The 21,213-nt window shown below is 29.5% G+C and overlaps 1 protein-coding gene and 1 long non-coding RNA gene across 2 annotated transcripts; both read right to left on the bottom strand.

Moving 5' to 3' along the window:
- Positions 1-37: 37 nt before the first annotated feature.
- Positions 38-8,345, bottom strand: LOC117127985. Its single transcript, XR_004451035.1, has 5 exons — positions 2,937-8,345; positions 2,689-2,843; positions 2,494-2,596; positions 1,760-2,339; positions 38-1,408 (listed from the first exon to the last, which is right to left on the bottom strand). It is a non-coding gene; the product is annotated as an uncharacterized LOC117127985 (long non-coding RNA).
- An 863-nt stretch (positions 8,346-9,208) lies between these two features.
- Positions 9,209-11,724, bottom strand: LOC103840591 (probable cysteine protease RDL4). The gene is made up of 4 exons (XM_009117089.3): positions 10,421-11,724; positions 10,001-10,236; positions 9,768-9,908; positions 9,209-9,674 (listed from the first exon to the last, which is right to left on the bottom strand). Exons 1-4 carry the CDS (start codon positions 10,938-10,940, stop codon positions 9,432-9,434), a joined length of 1,140 nt encoding a protein of 379 aa, XP_009115337.1. The 5' UTR covers positions 10,941-11,724; the 3' UTR covers positions 9,209-9,431.
- Positions 11,725-21,213: the final 9,489 nt, after the last annotated feature.

Genomic DNA, 21,213 nt, shown 5'->3' with positions numbered 1-21,213 from the left:
ATATTCATCTCATTTCATCTTCTTCTATCTTGCAAACATTTCATCTTCTATTTAATCAAAAATGTTTAAGTTTAATATAAAAATGTTTAATAGTTTTTTTTTTTAAATCCTTACTTAAGAACTTTGCAATGTACCACTTAAATGTTTGAGTTTCTTAACCTTGTTTCTTAATTCACTTTTTGTGCTTAAAAGCATTAAGAAAGTAATAAGAACCCCCTAGTATGGGTTTTTGCAATAATCATGCTCTTAAAGATAATGGGAGATAATTAACGTGTAGTGGAAAACAGTTTTGTTGAAACAATACGAAATAATTCTTTTTTTGATTAATTATTTTCTTTTCAACCGAAAAAACACAATTAATTTTTTAAAAAAATATAAATCGACACATGTCATTCATACAATAGCCAAATCACTTCTGTTTTATATAATATATATATATATATAATAAAAAAGATATATAAATTTTTGAGATACTATGAGTCAGTAAAATAGATAAAAAGATAAATCTATTCTATAAAAACAGTAACATGACCTGTTGATAAATGTTATTTCTAAGCAACTTGTATATATGTAACTACTAGGATCGGCCCGCCCTACGGGCGGGAAATTATAATAAACACTATTTTATATGAATTTATATTAATATTATAAATTAAAAAAATATTATAGAGAAAATGATATTATAAACAAATAAATAATGAATAGAATTTTGAATAATCATTTTTGGTTTGAATTAAAATGACTGTAATCTTCTTTATTCTTTATTTCAGAGAAACATAATTAGAAAAAATAATTTAGAAAATGTAATAATATATATCTTGTTATTATTTTATTTCACTTTGACATAATAAAAGAGAATTAAAGTTTAAATAAATATTAATATATTTAATTCAAGAAGTTTAAAGTTTTTAAAAAATTACAATAATTAATTTTTCATGATAATAAATTAGTCTAACTGCAAGCTAAATCGGTTAAAATGATAAAATAATTAAATGTCAATTTAAAAATACTACATAAATAATAATATCATAAATAATAATTATTTATCTAATTTAAAAGGAAATGATGTTTTAGAATATATTTGTTTCAAATCATAAGTATATCTGGAATGAAATATTAATTATTTTTTAGTGTTTTACTGGTTATGTTTGCAACTTATTATAACTTTTGTTGAAATTTGTTTAATAACAAAATTATTTGTTATAAATTTTTCTCATGCTATTTTAAAATATTGTTTTAAAATAATATTTTATAAATTAATAAAATCATATACTTCTATACCAAATTTCTATTTTAGTTACATACCACTTTCTATTTTTAGGTTAGAATAGAGTCGAAACCTTGAATTTTTTTTCAATTTTGACTTGTCTAACTCTATGTCTAGATACGAAAATGTGCCTTGGATGAGCTGCACAAAAGATAGTGAGTTGCATAATCAGTTAGTTTTTTTTAGTGAAGTTTGTATGTCCTTAAACGTTAGAAAACAAAGAAAGACAGAATCAATTGATTCGGCTTTGGGTCTTTGTTTTGTTATCCTAACATTTGCCTTGCTATAACTATTGAAAACATTTTCATGTAAGAGAGCTTATAAAAAACTTAGGTTCCAAAAGTTAAAGCTAATGCAAATCACCATTGTTATCTCCTCTAGACTATATAATGGCAAAACTTTTCAATGGTAGGTAGAATCGCTAAGTATCAGTAGAAAGAACCGTAGGGCATAAAAGAATTTAACAGTTCAAAAACAAAAGAAACCTCTCACTTCATCAGCTGGTTTGAATCTTTTAATAGTTCTCACCATAAATTTCTTGTAAGCCTCATTCAATTTTTCATAGGCTTTTTGCATTTCTGCACAAAGTTTAACACCTTTGAGTTAGACCATGTGAATCTACAATAAGGACCAAGAATCATTATCTAGATATTCTGAGGTTGATGGTCTCATAGGCGTTTTCACTGTAGACTTAAACATCATGTGCAAAGGATAAGCTATATCCAAACTCAACCATCCTTCCTCGGTAGGTCATCTCAGATACGATCATTTTGTACATTATATTTTATATGGGTGTGATCAAATATACTTTTTATTTGTTTTGACTTTTGAGTTGTTTTTACTCAGAAAATAAAAACGGTAAAACCTTGGAGAGGAGCTTGCACCATCGCCTAACTCGCCATTGATGCACACCAAGAGCTCTATTACTAACTTATTCCACAAAGATCCGATACAAAGACTAATAATAATCACAACTTTGTTCTAAATTCTTGATTCTTCCACTTACTGATGCTCTGTTTCAATCACTTCTCTCTCTATTTCGTCATCCTTTCTTTCCTCCAAGCTACTTCTCCTGGTTTTTCATTTGATCCGTTAATCAAAATTTCAATTTATATAAGCACATCGAAGATAGATCTAAGATAAGATATTGAGGTGAGAGTGAGAAAACAATAATGTCGTACGGAGATGTGGAGAGAGGAGGGAATAAGAACAGAGGAGATAACAACCTATTTTTATGATGAAAGCTCTGGCAGAAATCACTGGACTTCCTATCTGATTACGGCAACCGTTGATTGCGAATCTAGTCGTATTTATTGCTGCTAGGTTCGTCTACGACGAAGAAAAAAAAATCGATGTGTATCAAGATATATGATGTAAATGGTTTTATTTATGAAATTTTGGGGGAGAGTGAATGGTTTTACAACTTTCTCCAAGTCCCGACAATGAATTCAGCTTCATCAACATCTACTCTACGGGCGGCCTCATCATAAATCGATCATCACCACCTTTGTATCTCCGCCTCTCTATAATCCACTTTGCCACCACATCACCCGCCGCCATTTACTCTCCTTGTCGTCTGCATACACAGAAGTATTAGGAGGTAGATTGATTTCTGGAAATCTTATGATAGAAAATATTGGAGTGATGAATTTTCAGGTGTAGAACATACCTTTTATAGTAGGAGATCCTGAGCAAGGGAGTAATGGTCTTAATGCCTGCGTTAAAGTCGGCGATTGGATTTCTCAATGATTACGTAACTCTAGTAGATATTTACTTGCGGTGGATGTACAAACAAAAAACTGAGGCAGAGAGTATCGGGCGGAGAGTCCGATGAGAGAGCTTCTGTGTTTTTATGGGTTTTAATAAAAGCCCAAACAAATTTGAGTAGATCTGAAACCACAAAAGAAACCCACACGTATTGCATAATTTCGTTAATGAAACGATGCGGTTTTCCCTCTTGACACGTGTCGATATGGTATGAAACGAATTTCCTAGCTGGCATCCTATGTGGCATCACCAGGAGGGATACAAAGCCTATTTTATATATAAAGATTTTGAATCGTAAGAGTATATCTATAACTACTTTTGCCTTAGTGGACTACCAAAAATAAAGGCCACAAATTTTACCAAAAAAGATAAAGGCCACAAGTATAATCCCAACTCCCTTTCAATAACCGTTTGATATTATCAACGAATCATTTTTTCTTTTGTGATCTTCTCACATGAATTTTTAATCACCCGTGCTTTTACCTTCAACCATATATTAAATTAAACGTGTCCACTATTGTGTTCACCATTGTGTTTATGGTAATGGGTTCAAATGGATTTTAATAGAAATAAATATCCATATAAACTCATTTAATCGGTTTTAAATAGGTTGTCGATTAAAAAAATATTCATTAAATGTGATTTTACTTAAAATTAGTGAAAACCATATTAACCAAATGTATACATATATTTAACAGAATATATTATAAAGATTTCGGTGCGGATTAGTTTTGATATTGGTTTTTGGATATAACACTTTAACAAACGTTCAAGTATATAAGCAAAGTCTAATAGAGTATGAGAGTTTGATTTTCAGGTCGACTCCGAGTCAGAAGTTTTTGGGTACGAATATTCTTGACTAATTATGTTAAATAACTACTAAGAAAATATAATATGTTGCAAGCTTTAGGAATAAAGTTAAAAGTAATTCCTGAAATGCATAAAGCACAAATGCATAGTTATGCAACTTGACATACTTAATATAGTTACTAAAAATTATATTAAATTAATATTAAACACAAATATTATTACAAAAAATAACACAAATGTAAAATTAATTTTTTCAAAAAGATTTAGAACAAAAAATCTAGTTCCTCTGTAAACTCACTGAAAACGTAAAGAAATGACGAATCAAGACATATAAAGTGAGTTTAATGGAAAAATGTGTCAATCTCGAAGTATGTGATTCAGAAAATACAGAAACAATGACATTAAAGATTAGGAAGATGAAATAGTACTGTCGAATTACCCTTTTAGGAAAACTAGTATAACCACCCCCGTGCTACGCACAAATAGCTTTTGATATGATAAAAGTGAAACAAAAATAAATTAGAAAAAAGCATTAAACTGTATTGAAAATATTTATACACTAGTGTTACCCTCGTGCTACGCACAAATCAAAATAACTGTTTTTAAAATTATTTGATGATAAAACTGCAATTTCAGAATTATAAATCAAAAGATGATTATACTAATTAAATATTCTATAAATATGGATAACAATTGCATAAAATAGTTGCATTCAAATAAAGACTTTGTAAACGGAAAATAGTTCAAAATAGAATATGTAGAAAGTATTTTATGTTTAAAATTTGAGATATATACAACACATAAAATATAGTTTAGAGTGTTATATTTGATTCATTAATTTGTTTTTTGTTGTAAATTTCCATTAAGTTAAGCATATTTATTTTAAATACAACAAATAAATTTATGATAGATTATGACAAAATATAATTGAAAATATAATACTTATTGTTTTTGATATTTTGAGACCTAACATAAAGAGTGAGGTGCAATAGAAAAATCAATTATGAAAATGAATATCCATATTTAAATGCTACAATAAACGCATTTAAGATTTTTCTTCATAATTTTCTCAAACACGTTATATTTTTAATATTTTTAATGGCTTTATTGTTTTCATTTGTCTATTTTTTATTGTAAAATAGCAAAAATTTACTTGGATCTTTGAAGAGAAAAATGTATTTGGGAATGCAAATTATATTTAAAGTATTTTTAAATAAACTGGGATAATACTTTTAAAATACTGATTTTTGGTTATTTTAACATATTTCTGCAAGCTCACGGGTGACGGGTGAACTCATAATTTCAACGTGTTCTCATTTTCTCCATCTGTAGTGTTCTCCATCTGTAGTGAATACTAAATAGTTAACATAATTTTCTTTTTTTTGACTAAATGACTGAAACTATGGACCAAGAGAAACTTTTCAGAAGAGACTATGTTACCTTTCCAGAACAAATTTGCCTTCTTTATACTTCTGATCTTTCTCATGCGCTGATTCCTAACAAACAAAGAAAGAAACAATGTGAAAAAATGAGAAACCTCTCTCAAGAAAACTGGAAGTGAGACTAAAGAGAGATATAAAGAAAGTTACATATTTCCAGCCAAGTTATCTCCGCAACAGCAGCAGAAATATTAGCAACGGTGTGCATACCCTAAAGTATCATCCTTTCCTCTAAAGTTCACTCTGAAAAATCAAAACTTAGCATTGGAATCAGCTCTACAATATATACAACTCTACTGCATTAGAGAAATATAGTTAACATAATTTTTCTAAAGAGAAGTCACAAAACAAATATTAAAACCAATTTATAAGTAAAAAGAAGGTAAATACTTACCTTTGTTGCTGATAAAAAATTATTTCCCATTTAGCTTTGTCTCCTTTTAGAATCTGTGAAACAGAAGTATACACAAGTGTCATTTCTACTCTGATTTATCTTACTGTTTGGGCTCATATATTATCTGACGAATACGGTGGAGTTTGAGCTTTTGAAGAAACTGTGAAAAATGGACAAAAGGAAGAGCAGAAGTTCTTTACTCTTTTGACCGTTTTAACAAGTTTTGGAAATGATATTTAAAGCTGGAAATATACAGAAGAAAACAGTTGATAATGAAACGTGGGTGAAAGTTTCAGAAAATTTAGAAAATTTAGGAATTAGATGGTTGAAATTGCAGAAAAATAGGGGATGGAGAATATTTTTTTAATCGGTTTGTTTTTCTTATTTGTTTTTAGTTTTTTTTTGTAAAATTAATACCATGTGTCAAAATGTTATTGCTCATGTGACTTGTGATTTAGTATATAAATGATATGTTTGATATCCAAACCCAGTAAAAAGATGAATGCTCAATAAAAAAAAAAACACATTTTAGATTACTTTTTTGAATTTGCATTTTTAGATTCTTCTCTATCACCTTCATTTTCCTCTGCATCCAAAACTAACCTAGAGCTTAAAAGATAAGACAATATAGTTGAATATGTTGTTATACGAAAACATATTTGTACAATAGTCAAACCGTAACAAACAGATTTGTTACTGCTCAGTTTATACATAGTAGATTCAGATATACTTACAGTTTTCTAAGTTGCTGACAAAGCATGGGTTTCTTTCTTCTTAAGAATGAAGTTTTGAAACATGAATATTCTTAAATACCACCTTCATCCTGAATCATGCACAAAAATTTAAAAAATCAGAGTGTTAAACTGTAAAGTAGAGAATAATAAATGTGAAAAAAGTGAGACATAAACTTGTGTAGAGTTCTTTGCTACATTCAAAAGTTAAAACACAAAGAGAAAGATGAAGAAGAAACGATGGAGAAAAATAGAGATAGAGATTAAAAGTATTTGCTTAAAAGTGATATAAGAGTTGAAACTGAAAACTAGTATGAGAAAATTTAGGAATAAGAACGTGTTGAACTTTAGGGATAATTATTTATTTTATTTGAATCGAACGTGCTGGTGATCTGAGAAATTCTAGGAATTTAGTTTATTTACAGTTTTAGAAATATTGGGAGTCGAAACATGTATTTTTTTATTGGCACAATTTTTTTTAACAAAAATTTGCCACATGTCAATTTCTGATTTGCTAGGCAACTTGCACTTTAGTATATAAGGGATGTCAAAGTTTGTATTTAAAAGAGGAATACTGTTATTATTATTGGACTAGACATGTGTCCCTTTAACCGGTATGCAAACAGGAATTGATAATGAAATGTTATTAAACCAAAGTGACGTTGATGAAAAGTAAAGATAGGTGATTAAGGGAAAATGCTGTAACATACAGGAACCAAAGAACGTATAAAATGTAGAACATGAAAACTTATATAGATGTAAGTTTTCTTTATGTTTGGTTAGAGGAACAAGAAATAAGACGTAAATAATTCAAAGTATACACACTTTTTTGAAGAAGCCATTTAAGCTTAGCCTCGAGAGATAATGGAGCTATGAAAATGTCAACGATAGCAAAAGACTCAAAAACCAACTGGTATACTAAAACGATTTACAAGTTATTTACCATAGAGGTGAGGTGATATGTATATAGGCTTCTTCTTTCGTTAATTTGAAAAAGAACGTAGCTCAACATATCTGAGGAGAAATCCATAAACAAATATCTAATCCACTGAAGATAGTATTTTAAATTTCAGTTTCTCAAATAATAAATAGAGTATTTTTTTGTAGCTGAAACCATAAACATAGTTGTGAATTTTATTTTGACAAGGGATACCACGAAGGTTAGTTATGGTTTTAGTATTATTGATTCCTCTTTATGGACGTAGACTGAGTAGTTGATTTTTGCTCAAGATCATACATGTTTTCCAGAGAGACAAGTATAGTCCTAGAAGGTTTAGAAATAATTAAGATTTAGTTTATAATATTTATTCACGAGAAAAAGAAGCAAACGGTAGATTATTTTTGTATGAATTTGATAGTAAACCTGAGGGAAATATAGATGGGGATGCAAGCAGTGACAACTGACAACCATGACAATGGTTGATGAGTGATGACTAGTATAAAGAGATCACCAGACGACCTTTTGAAACAAATTGGACCTCAACATCACACTGCTGAATGGAAGATCTTTAATTTCCACCTACCTAAATGGAAAGCTAAAATATTACTATTTAAAAAAAGGCTGTTTATACAATTATAACTTGTAGGGCTGGGACTCTTAACCAGGTCAATTTATGCTGATGGGTAATGTGTTGATTATCTATGACACATTTGCTTTATTGTCCGTTTACAAATGGGTGAATATTTGGTGGATGGGTGGGTCCAAATCTCTAACCATTACAAAACACGGGCGATCCGATTCAATCACTTGTCCCCTCGATGTCAATGTGTCAACACATTACCCATCAGCATAAATTGACCTGGTTAACATTATATTTTTAATTATATAATTAAAAAAAATTATTTGATTAATATGTAATTATGTAATTTATGTTTTTAACTTTTTACTAAAATACTTTTTCAGATAACAATACAATATATATATATATATATTATCTTTTTTTTTTAATTATATTTTTTTATTTTTGATAATTCAATATTTTATTTTTAGTTATATAATTACGAATTTTATTTGATTAATATTTAGTTATATAATTCATGTTTTTAACTTTTTACTAAAAGACTTTTTCAGATAACAATACAATATATACATAAATTATCTCTTTTTAAATTATATTTTTAGATTTTGGATAATTCTTACTATTATTAATTTTAATCAATTATCTAATCAAATAAATGAAAATATCATTTTTTTTAATTTAGTTATACATTTTATTCATTAAGGGTATAAACGTTATTAACCACTCTAACTTTTAATGTGAGAGCTCGATTCCAAATATTTACTTCACAAATAATAGTATAGATTAACTAAATATTTAATATAACATATAAATTAATATTATTAAAATTAAATTCGTTTAAATTATATATAAGATTCAATAAGGGTATTTTTTAAAATTAATAAATTAGTAACTCAACTAAAACTATTAATAAATCAATGACTAAGCTAAACCTAATAAAACATGACAAATAAGCAAAATTGACTAAAATCATGAAAAACCTGACAAATAAGCAAAATCAAAATAGTTATATATTTAATTACATATTTATAGTTATATTATTTAAATTAATAAATTATGGACTCAACTAAAAACTAATAATAAATTAATGACTCAGCTTAAACATAATTAAAACATGACAAATAAGTAAAATTACTTAAAATCATGGAAATCATGACAAATAAGCTAAATCACTTCATAAATAATAGTATAGATAAGCTAAATCACTTCATAAATAATAGTATAGATAGACTATACAATACTGTAAAGGAGGAATATCTTTACTTATAATGCATACCTGGTTGATAAAATAGTACTAATTAAAAGGAAACAAATTTTAAAAACATAAAATATTCATTATCACACGCAAAACGAAATATTCATAAACATGATACAAACTCCAAACATTGACCCCATACAAGTCCAGGATATATTACAAAGGCAAATCCATCGACTCGATTATTTCGAATAAGTTGTTCGCTCACTCGATCCATTGCACGCATAGCATATATTTAGTTTATTTTATTAGGTCATGGACCTTACGTCGGTAGAAATGGAGTTCTTGAGAGGGTAAGAAGCTCGCATTGCGATGCCACATAAGCCTCTTGGGTTGACAATGTTGCGGGCCATCTTCATGTAGCCAGCCTCTCCCCAAGTGTTTCCCCACGAGTTTCTCACGATCCAGTAGTCACGACCGTCTTCGTTTCCATACCCGACCACAACAACTCCATGGTTTAGGTTTGTTCCACACGTTCCATCAAAAACTCCCTTTGAGGTAAAAGAAAGAAAAAATCATTGCATATATATAAGAAACAACTCTAAAACATTTTTAAACGAAACTTGAAGAATTCTTATATTTACCGATTTGTAAAGCTGAAATTCCCGGCTGCTGGAATCAATAATGGCGGTTATAGGCTGGTGAGCAACCGCTTTCCTTAGAGCATGCTCATCGTTTGCAGGCAAATTCTCATACCCATCAATCATAAAATTCTTGTTGTTTTCCTATGCAAGTAGTTTTGACATTAAAATATTTGAAAATTGATGCTTTATTTTTGTTAGACATTATTTCTACATTTAGGACTCTTTGTACCGACCTTGAGGTGGGCATCGCAGACTCCATCAACAGCCTTGTAAGGATAATCCTTGGTGGTACCAAGACCACCATTTTTAACTATGAACTCATAGGCAGTCTCGACTTTGCCTCCTTCGCAACCATTATTGTCTTTGTTACAGTTGATCAAATCTTGCTCAGACAAAGTGACTAACACTCCTGTCACGATCTTGTTTAAGCCTTCCACTGCCCCCACAGTCGAGAAAGCCCAACAACTCCCTTCACAAAAAAAAAAACAAAGCATGCATAGCGTTTGTGATTTTTTTTACTAAAGGTCAACACTTATAGTTGTTATATAGTATCAATTATCAATTTCAACCAAAACTAACGCACGCTTTCAAATCAGGCTTGACCTTATAATTGATAAGACTAACGTTTTGGATATTAAATTCGCAGCACTTACTGCAATGGCCTTGATCTTTAATTTCAGACATAGCACCTTCATTCCTCCAGTCAACGGACTTAGGAAGTACATCACCAGCACTAGTCTTGTATCGGTCGCTACTAGTCATAAACACGTGGTTTCTAGGTGGTTTTGGAGCAGCCCCGTGACAAAGTTCAGTGTACTCATGGAGAGATATATCAGCAAACCGGGTCAAACCAAGTCGATAACTGAGATTTTCTGCGTTCCGGTTAGTGATAAAACGGAGGTTGTCCTTAAAGATTGTTAAACGCCGTTCCTTCTCGGCAACGGAGTTGTACACTTTCCCTTGCTTGGCCATCCATGAGTTGAAGATCAGCATGGCCTCAGCGTCGAAAACGCTGTCGCTGTGGCTGGGACCAGTGGCCACACGGTGGCCAGAACTGCCAACAACATGGTGGTTATAGTCGTATGAAACGACGGACATGTCCATGGCCGTGGCACAAGATGCGATGAGCATTGCTAGTAAGAAGATCCGCATGGCTGATTTAGCACTACCCATCAAAACTAATGAAACTTTAATTTATGTTTGTTTCAACAAGTTTAAAAAAGCTCATAGAAAAAGAGAACAAGATTTTGTGCTGATTAATTTTGCCTACTATATGAGAGTATTTATAGTATTCAGAGCTCAGATAGGTAACACTTGTGTTAAGAATCTCACATCAGAAGAGGTGATATGACATAAGTAGTATATAAAAGATATCTAACAATTTAATCATTTTAGAAATATTATATTGGACCTAACATCTTTTTTGTAAGATTTTAAATTAAATAAACTATTCTTTTATAAAGTTACTATGTGTTTTCTTGCACATGTGCAGAAATAAAGTTTTAAAATTTAAATCATATTTAAAATAAACTTTTGTTAATTTTTGACTTTATTATCTCCTTACAATGTTTAATTTTAAATTGTAAGTTAATTATATGTAAAATTAAAATAAAATAAATCATTTTTCTTTCAATTTTTATTTAATAACATATATGTATATATTAAAAATGATAATCTTAGAAATATTTTTATCTATTTCTTTGGTTAAAAAATATTAAATCAAATTCTATAAAAATTAGATAAAATTTTGTTAGTCATATGATTATCAAAAGTTCAAAACGTAAAACTAAATAATATATCTAAAATTTGTAGATATTAAAAAGATGCTACTGGTAGCGAGATTAGAAAAGGGAAAATTATATGTTTACCACTTTCATGCTACCACTTTTCATTTTTACTACCACTAAAAAGACATTTTCAAAAATATCTTCTTCATTAAGTGGCAAAAGACTATTATATCTTTGTTATTTATATATATAATAAATCATTATTTAAATAAAAAATAAAAAAAATTAAAAAAATAAATTTTTTTTTTATGTTTTCGAATTATACTTTTTCAAATTTGTGGGAACCGAAATTCACATTGTCGATTTCCGTTTAAATGAGGAAACTAGGAAAACCCTAATTTCCCAGATGACCCGGATATCTGTTAATTACCACACGTCAAGCAATCAGAACACGAGAATAACAACGATAAAAGTAAGAAATCGAAAAGAGAGAGCAAAGTAGATCTTTATTCCGAATCTGCGTATGAGCGTTACAACAAGGTATAAGCCTGGGCTCGAGAGCTGTCGGCGAGATTCCTAGTTCTAGCAACCCTAAGACGGCTAAACCTAATTGAGTCGCAGCTCGAAATAACAAAAACGGAAAATTGCCTAAATTGCTCTAAGTGCTAAGTTTGCTCTGAAAAAGTTCTCACTCTTGCTCCTCGCCTAGGACTCCTTATATACTAGCTCCAAGGTCGGTTTACGCTTTTACTCTTCTGCCCTTAAGCCGTCATAGCATAAAAATGGAGATATTCCATTTTTCCCGATCTTCACAATTATCTTCAAAACTTCCGTATTTATCCGCGAAAACTTGACATTTATCCTTCCTCGTGGGCCAAGCGTGAACCATGCTGTGGTTCACGGGCTTTTGGTTAGGAAAAATCGTAGGATGGGCCTCGAGTCGTGTTTTAGATCCCGTTGGGCCGTCTTCCGACTCGACACGTTTACTACGAGTTTTCCACGGTTTCTAATCCGCGAAGTTTGATCGATGAATTAGAATAGCGGGAAACATGGACTGAGCTTGCTACGGTCTTCGGGAGATAGCATTCGAAGGTTTGACGAGAATGCAAGGACTGGTGTCGTATCGATGTTCGGAAAGGTTCAATCGCTACACAGCGACCGAACTTTGGCTCGAGCCCGGTCGCTACGTAGCGACCGAGCGAGACGAGTGCTCGGTCGCTACGTAGCGACCAAACTTTGGCTCGAGCTCGGTCGCTACGTAGCGACCGAGCGGGACGATCGCTCGGTCACTACGTAGCGACCGAGCTTGGCCGAGCTCGGTCGCTACGTAGCGACCGAGCGGGACGATCGCTCGGTCGCTACGTAGCGACCGAGCTTTGGCTCGAGCTCGGTCGCTACGTAGCGACCTGTTTCGAGCTTTCGTCGGACATCTCGATTCTTTCTTCCGTAAAGCTTTTTCGTAAGAAAGAGTCTATTTTCGAAAAGTACTCTTCGGAGAAATTCTTACTTTCTTCCTCGGATGTTTTGGATGTTAAATTTGTCGTAACCGTTTTTGACCCCAACAAAATTCGAACTTTTTTATAATTTTTTTTTTGAATTTTTTTTGAATTATTTTTCAAATTTCTTTTTGAAAATCGAAAATTATGTTTGAAACTAATTTTAAAATTTTTTTTATATTTTTTAAGTATTTATTTGTATATTTATTAGAATCCTAAATTTCGCATTCCAAAAACCCTACTTCACCCCTCAACTCTAAACCCTAAGTCCAGATTAGTTAACCCTAAGGTTATAAGTATTTTTTATCATTCATTAAAAGTGAGGGTAAAAGTGATTAATATAAACATGAAAAGTGGTACTATGAATGTGCTATTTGTGACAATTTCCTTTTATCGTATTAAACTAATTATCAATCATACAACCAATACATTGTATAGCATTTAAATACAATTAAATTTTTAAAAACTTGAAAACTCGATTATTCTTATAGTTAGGTAATTAATAGATCTATGTATAACTTTTAAATATTTTAAAAGTAAAATTTTCTTAAACTTTTGGAGTTTAATAAATAATTTTTTTTTGTATTTGCTAAGGTATATTTACAATAAAGTTAGTGATATATCAAAGGGAAATTTGCCAAATATGACTCAATACTTGATTTTAAATACAAAAGTAAACCGAAATATCAATCAAATGCTAAAGTAACCCAAAAACTTTGTGAAAATACAACCACTCCTTATAACCAAACAAGTCTAATGAGGTTCTGTATGGGGGGGGGGGGGGGGGGGGGGGGGGGGGAGTAAATAAATTCTGATGGACTTTGAGAATTTTGAAATTTTATTGGTTTCCAAAAAACTTAATAGAATTTGTGGTTATTGGTTTAAAAATTTCAAAATCCATTTAAATTCTCTATTATTCAAAAAGTTTAGTTATTATTGATTCTCAAATTCTAACTAAATCTAGTGTTATTGGGAAATGAATTCTATTCATTTTTACTCATAAGACTCAACTTTCAAAATATCCTGAGAAATTGCCACTAATAGCACATTCATAGTACCACTTTTCATGTTTACACTAACCACTTTTACCCTCACTTTTAATGAAGGATAAAAGATAATTATATCCTTAGGGTTAACTAATCTAGACTTAGGGTTTAGAGTTAAGGGTGTGAGGTAAGGTTTTTGGAATGTGAAATTTAGGATTCTAATAAATATATAAATAAATACTTAAAAATATATATAAAATTTTTAAAAAATAGTTTCAAACATAATTTTTGTTTTTCAAAAAGAAATTTGAAAAAAAAAAAATAAAAAAAACAAATTTATAAAAAAGTTCGAATTTGAAAAAGTATAATTCGAAAACATAAAAAAAATTTACCTTTTTTATTTTTATTTTATTTTATTTTTTTTTAATTTTTTTAATTTTTTTTATTTTTTTAATTTTTTTAATTTTTTTAATTTTTTTTAATTTTTTTAATTTTTTTAATTTTTTTAATTTTTTAAATTTTAATTTTTTTTATTTAAATAATAATTTATTATATATATAATAACAACGTCATAAAAGTCTTTTGCCACATAACAAAGAAGATATTTTTGAAAATGTTTCTTTAGTGGTGGTAAAAATGAAAAGTGGTATCATAAAAGTGGTAAACATGTAATTTCCTCAAATATCATATGTATATGTGATTTTCAAAATCCATGTGAAAAAAAACAAAATAGTTAATGTTACCAAATATCTATTGCACATTAGATCCAAACTATATGTCGAAAACTATAATTCATAACATTTCATGTACTTTTGTATTTTTAATATATAATTATTTTATATGGTTTTATGATTTATGAATAAATAATCATATTTATAAATATTAAAAAATTATAAATAAAAAATTTTGAAAATAGTTTCAAAAAGCATTTTCGAATTTCAAAATAAAAAATTGAAAAACAATTCTGAAAAAGTTTGAATTTGAAAAATATAATTCAAAATTTATAAAGAAACTTATTATTTTTCATTTTTATTATTTATATGTCTATAAAGTAGAGAAATTGACACAAATACCGCATTCATAGTACCACTTTTCATGTTTACACTAACCACTTTTACCCTCACTTTTAATGAAGGGTAAAATACAATTATACCCTTAGGGTTAACTAATCTAGACTTAGGGTTTCGAGTTGAGGGGTGGAGTAGGGTTTTTGGAATGTGAAATTTATGATTCTAATAAATATATAAATACTTAAAAATATATAAAAATTTTGAAAAAGTAGTTTCAAACATAATTTTCGTTTTTCAAAAAGAAATTTGAAAAAAAAAATTTAAAAAAAATAAAATTATAAAAAGTTCGAATTTGAAAAGTATATTTCGAAAACATAAAAAAAATTTACATTATTTTTATTTTTTTTTTATTTTTTTCATTTATTTATTTTTATTTATTTTTTTTTTTTTATTTTTTTATTTAAATAATAATTTATTATATATATAAATAACAAGGGCATAAGAGTCTTTTACCACTTAATGAAGAATGTATTTTTGAAAATGTGTCATTAGTGGTGGTAAAAATGAAAAGTGGTACCTTGAAAGTGGTAAACATGTAATTTCCCCTTTTATAAGGCTTAAAATAGTTTTTTGCCTTTTTCATGAAATCTATTTTGGTCATTTTCTTCTTTGGGGACTCTTTTTGTATCAAAAATTGAAAAGAGCTATTTAAGTGAATTGCCCAATTTTATATGTATTACAATTATTATTTTTTAGTTTGAAAGAAAAATAAATAACCATATTATATGATTTAGAAAAAATAAATTATACATTTACTTTACAAAAAGAATGATAGAAAAGAGGTACTACAAATTCATGAAAATCTTTACAAATCTAAAAAGTTATGATCAAATTTCATAAGTCAATGTATATAAATTTTCACAATGCACATGTAACTTTTAAAATCTATCAACTCTTAAAATTTATAAACCCTACACAAATTCATCTCCCAATATACCCCCCTAAGTGTTATGGGAGGCGACTTCCTAGAAGTCTTCTTATATAATTGATCTTAAAAATAATTTATAAATTTTATAAAAAATATTTTGTTTGGAGAAAAATGTGAAATCATGTAATTATAAACATTTGTAAATGATATAAATTAAGATATAGTAAATTTGAATTGTTTTCAGCATAGATGAGTGAATGTTGATTGAGTAATGATATTATTTGGTTTAGGGTTTGGAGCATATGTCTTAGTATTGTTTGTATTTTGGGGTTAGATTTTGGAATATTAACCTTTTTTGAAAAATTAAATTTTACATATATGTGTTTAGTTTTTTGTATATTAAATACTTTAAAAGTTGATTTTAAGTTTAATGAAATGTTTGTTTATGTTAGTTATTTGATTTTAGGATTTAGGTTAGTTAAGTCTTTTTAACAAATAATGCACAAGAAGACTTTCCCACTTCTGGACGAATAGTAAATTTAGGGTTTATAAGACTTCTTGAAAATCCTCTCTTAAAAGACTTCCCTAAAAGTTTTTTGAATCAAAAATATTTAACCTATTTAAAAACTTTTGTCTTATTATATAAAGAAAATTTACACATTATCTCTCTTTCTCTCAAATGGCTGCAACAAAAATATAATGTTTCTTCCTTAGAGATGATTGGAATGAGATGTAGCTTTATGTGTTTGCTGTAGAAATAAAACTGTTGATTTTTTTTTTTTGTTGTGGTTGTAAATAATGTGTATGTAGGATTTTAGCTGTAGATTTGAAAAGATTTAGTGACTTACGTATAAATTTTCAAAAGCAAAACAAAATTGCTATAGATTTATTGATTTCCACAGCTAAAAATAAACAAAAAGGAAAGAAAAATCTATTGTTTTAAAAATTTACAAAGAATGATTGGTAAAGATTTATGCTTTAGAAATAATTTGGATTGCAGAAAGATCATACAGCACTTCTAAAGTCTTTTCGGACGAATAGTAAGTTTAGGTTTAAAAAAATTCTTGAGAAGTCTTCTTATAAGTTGAGAATTCTTCTAAACCGAAAATATTTAGCCTAACTGAAATTTTAGTCTCCTTATATAGAAAAAAATATACATTTTCTCTCTTCCTTTCAAATGTCTGGAATAAAAATGTAATGTTTCTCGTTCTAAAACTCTCCAAACTTTCTCCGATCTCTTTAAACTTGAAAACACCAACACTTTGTATCAATCTTTTTTACCTTTTTGTCTCATGTCTTTCTCACTAATTTATCGTGTTTTTGCAGATTTTTAATTACATGGTTCTCATTTTGCACTCTTTAAAAAATTGATCTATAAATTTAGATGTGTATTTTGTGTGTTCTATAAAAATAGATCTATCTCATTTTCCACTCAAATGAGAACTGGTTGGAAAACAAGTCTCAACATCTTCTGCAGTCATTTTGAATCAACAGCCGAAAAAGATTTTTATGGCATCCACACCTCTTGTTCTATGTTCTTATCTTCTTACATAGCACCAATCTGATCCACTTAAAATTCCATTTAATATATATTTTACAAAATTGGTTATTTACATGGTTTCTACATTTCCTGTATTTATAATAAATATTGATGAATAGACAAAAATATCATACTAATATTTTATTGAACAATATTTTCTATTTCTTAATTAAAACGATGTTTCAAACTAATCAAATAGGGAAAACTTATGTAAGTACTATGTATTAAATGCCCAAAGACATATATAATATAAGGGTTTAGGTTATTGTGGTTTAGGATTAGAGTAATAGAGTTTAGTTTTTGATCTAGATAAAATTTGGATTTTTTTTTGTATTTTACACATTTAGGATATACTAATTTGTATAATTTAGCTATTGGGTGATATTATTTTAGAATATTTTGTAACAATTAAATATCGAATTTTCTGAAGTTTATTAAAGCTATAAGTTTTTGGAGAGTTTTAGTTTTAATTAGTTTGAAAATCAAAAGGTTTCTTTTATGATTGTTTTAATTGTTTTGACAATTCACAAGTTGTAGCTTGACTCTCTCCTGCCTGCGAGTTTGCTGCGAATGCTGCGAGTAAACCTTTGTGTTGCCACTTTGGTAAGGAAAGTCCACTTACCGGGCATAGTACCTCATTAGCAAGACCCCCACTAAGCATCCATGGCTGAATGGTTAAAGCGCCCAACTCATAATTGGGAATTCACTTCAATATCAAATTGAAGATCCGGTATTCAAAAGTCTTTGTCCTAGCACGCAGTATCCAGCTTTATTTAACCTTAAACGGGATCGTAAATGGATACGAGTACCATTCTGATCGTTGCCCTTCAGATTCTCAGATAAAAAAAGAGTTCAAGAACACTTTCTGCACTTTTGAACAATATTTTCAGCCTTTTTCTTTAGGATTTGTTCTTGTTTTCGCCAGGTTTCATTCGATTTCTTGTGGATTCAAAAAGATAATAAATACTGAAAATTAGGATTAGGTAGTTTTCAATAGCATTGTACTGTAATTAAAAGTTATTTAAAAGGTACATTTATATTTATTTAAGTTTTGTTAGAATAGATATAGATTATCAAATATTATTTTGGTTACTGTTGAATTTCTGTTTAAATTTGATATTTCAGATAATTTACTTGAAAAAAAAATTAGTTAGTCTTAAAATTGGCATTATCAATCAAAACTAGGGCTGTTCAATATGGTAAAACCAAACCGTACCGAACCGAACCGAACTAGACAATATGGTTTGGTTTTGGTATATACCATATAAACCGAATAGATATAATTTTATAAAGACCGTAGGATTTGGATATGGTTTGGTTATAACCGATTAAACCGAATAAACCGAACAAAAGCGATTAAAAGTATAAACATGTAAATATGTATCTATTTTATAACAATACATGAAAATATATTTGTTACATAAGTTAAATTTGTGTTAATAACTATTACCATAATTTTATAGTAATAAAAAACCTTAATTTGTAAAACACTTGAACTATAATTAAATAACAATACATCGCAATTCAGACATCTTATTTTCAAAGTCTTTTTTTGATCTTTTTGCTTTATTTTAGTCTTCACTAAATTAATATAAAGATTATAAATTTGATGGACAATAATTAATGGAAAATTTTAATAATTTTTTTCTTATCTGTAAACAAACAGAGTTTCGTGTTCAATTGAAAAAACATGACTTTAATAAACACTAATATGGAAGAGTGGAAAAACTTTTTTTTCATGTTTTTGTTTTGTTTCTTATTTTTATTTTCAAAATTTCAAGCTTTGATTTTAGTTATAGATTTGATTATTTTATTTGATGGTAGAAGCTTTTTTATTTTCTTGTTCATTTATTTGAACATGTAATATATTTTTAATAAATGATTGTGTTGACAATATGACTCTAAAATTCATATAATATGATCTCAAACTAAATAGTTATGTTTTTTGGTATAAAACCGAATAAACCAAAAACTGACGGTATATAAACCGTACCGAACCGAAGTAAATATGGATTTAGAAGGGTAGTTATATTTTACTAACCGAAATATCGAAAACCGAAAAAAATCGAACCTAAACCGAACCGAAATCCGGATTGAACACGATTCAATACTGACATTAAAATGCACGACAGCAGAAAGCGACAGAAAACGACGTTTTACCAAACACAGGAAACGAAGGACAACACGTTTCCCTGCTGTTCTAATTTGAATCATTGGATCGTTTCCATCACGATCCTATTTAAGTTAGCAAATTTGAATTTGGATGGTTTGTAGTGAAATATGATCGTATAACCAAAATTTTCTTATAATTAGCCAAATAACCATAAAAACTAAATGGGTAAAATACATTCTATATTTTTTTGTCAACTGTCCATTTAATTAAACCAATTTGTTATTAGACGAGATTCTCCGAGTAACATCTTTGTCTGTCTATATCTAATTTATACGAAAGAAAGTATAACTTCTAGTTTTTGCCTCTTTCGTTAGTGAATCCGCCTGAATATTTATGCTAGGAAGAATATTAATGATGTTCACGTCCTCGAAATCTTCCTTTAGTATCTGGAAAACATCAATTTCCGACGCAAATGCTAGCCAGTCCATCAGAGTCGTTGTCATGTCTACTAGGTTCGAACAATCCATCTCAAAGCGGATCGAGGTTATCCTTATGTCTTTCATGAATGAAGTATCCCACAGTAAGCCTTAATCTCAACATGTAAGGCTGAGAGGCTTATATCGCACGCCCATAATCTGAAAGATTTAGTACACATTTGATCTAGAATCCACTCTAGGTCATTGACACTGCAATTATCGATCCATGAGGCATCAATTTGACAGGTTGGATTCGAGGTATTCAAGGGGGCACTGTCTCAACCTCTATAGCAGGAAGGTCATCATGATCCTCGTTCGCTTCTCCCGTTACGTTCGCCATTTTCCAACATTCTGCCTCCAGAGACGCATGTTGGAGAGTGCCAATCGGGGATACAACTATCCCATTAAAGAATTTTGCATTCTTCGCTTTCCAGATGTACCAACAGATTCATGGAAAGGTATCAAATTGTGGATCAAATGGAACCAATTATTTTCTCTTCCAAAACAGAAAGTTCATGTTTTGGTATATAGATGTACTCGGGATATAACCCGGAAGGGATATATAGTCTGATAAAGCCCAAACCTGCAAGGCTGGAGGATATTCAAAAAGAAGATGGTTAATCGACTCCATAGGTTAGCACATCTAGGAAAACTCCTATCGGTATCCATGTGTCTATAAGTGAGCCTCTTTATTGTCGCCACACATCACAATATAGCCTACCGCATGAAATACTTCATCTTACTTGCACTACAAGAAAACAGCGGTATTCTGACAGACGTTCCGACGGAAAACGAAATCCTCGGAAAATCCTGAGGAATTTCCGAGGATATTCCAAGGAAACACAAAATTTGGTTTCCTCGGAATTTCCTCGGAATATACCGACGGAATTCCGAGGAAATATCATTTCGTCGGAATATTCTTATGGAATACCGAGGAAAATTGTATTCTTCGGAAAAAACCGATGAATTTCGAGGAAATATTATAGACGTTAGAGAGCCGTTGGAGAGTCGTTGGGGGATTTTAAAAATTCCGAGGAAATTTCGACGAACTAGCCGTTGGCATCGGAATTCTGTCGGAATTTCCTCGGTCTGTCGGCAGGATTTCAACTATAAATACAAGCACCCCTCTTCCTCTTCATTCACTCCATATCTTCATCCTCCCTCTCACTC

The sequence above is a fragment of the Brassica rapa genome, chromosome A09 (assembly GCF_000309985.2).
Source record: "Brassica rapa cultivar Chiifu-401-42 chromosome A09, CAAS_Brap_v3.01, whole genome shotgun sequence".
NCBI classification, from domain to species: Eukaryota; Viridiplantae; Streptophyta; class Magnoliopsida; order Brassicales; family Brassicaceae; genus Brassica; species Brassica rapa.
Note: the sequence above shows the minus strand (reverse complement) of the source record. Positions and strands in the feature narration are given on the sequence as shown.

Excerpts from the sequence above, each read along its gene's own strand:
- LOC103840591 (XM_009117089.3), bottom strand. The coding sequence starts at position 10,940 with ATGGGTAGTGCTAAATCAGCCATGCGGATCTTCTTACTAGCAATGCTC. Across the intron at positions 10,237-10,420 it reads TAAAGATCAAGGCCATTGCA|GGAGTTGTTGGGCTTTCTCG; the intron begins GTAAGTGCTGCG and ends TTTTTTGTGAAG. Across the intron at positions 9,909-10,000 it reads TCTGCGATGCCCACCTCAAG|GAAAACAACAAGAATTTTAT; the intron begins GTCGGTACAAAG and ends CTACTTGCATAG.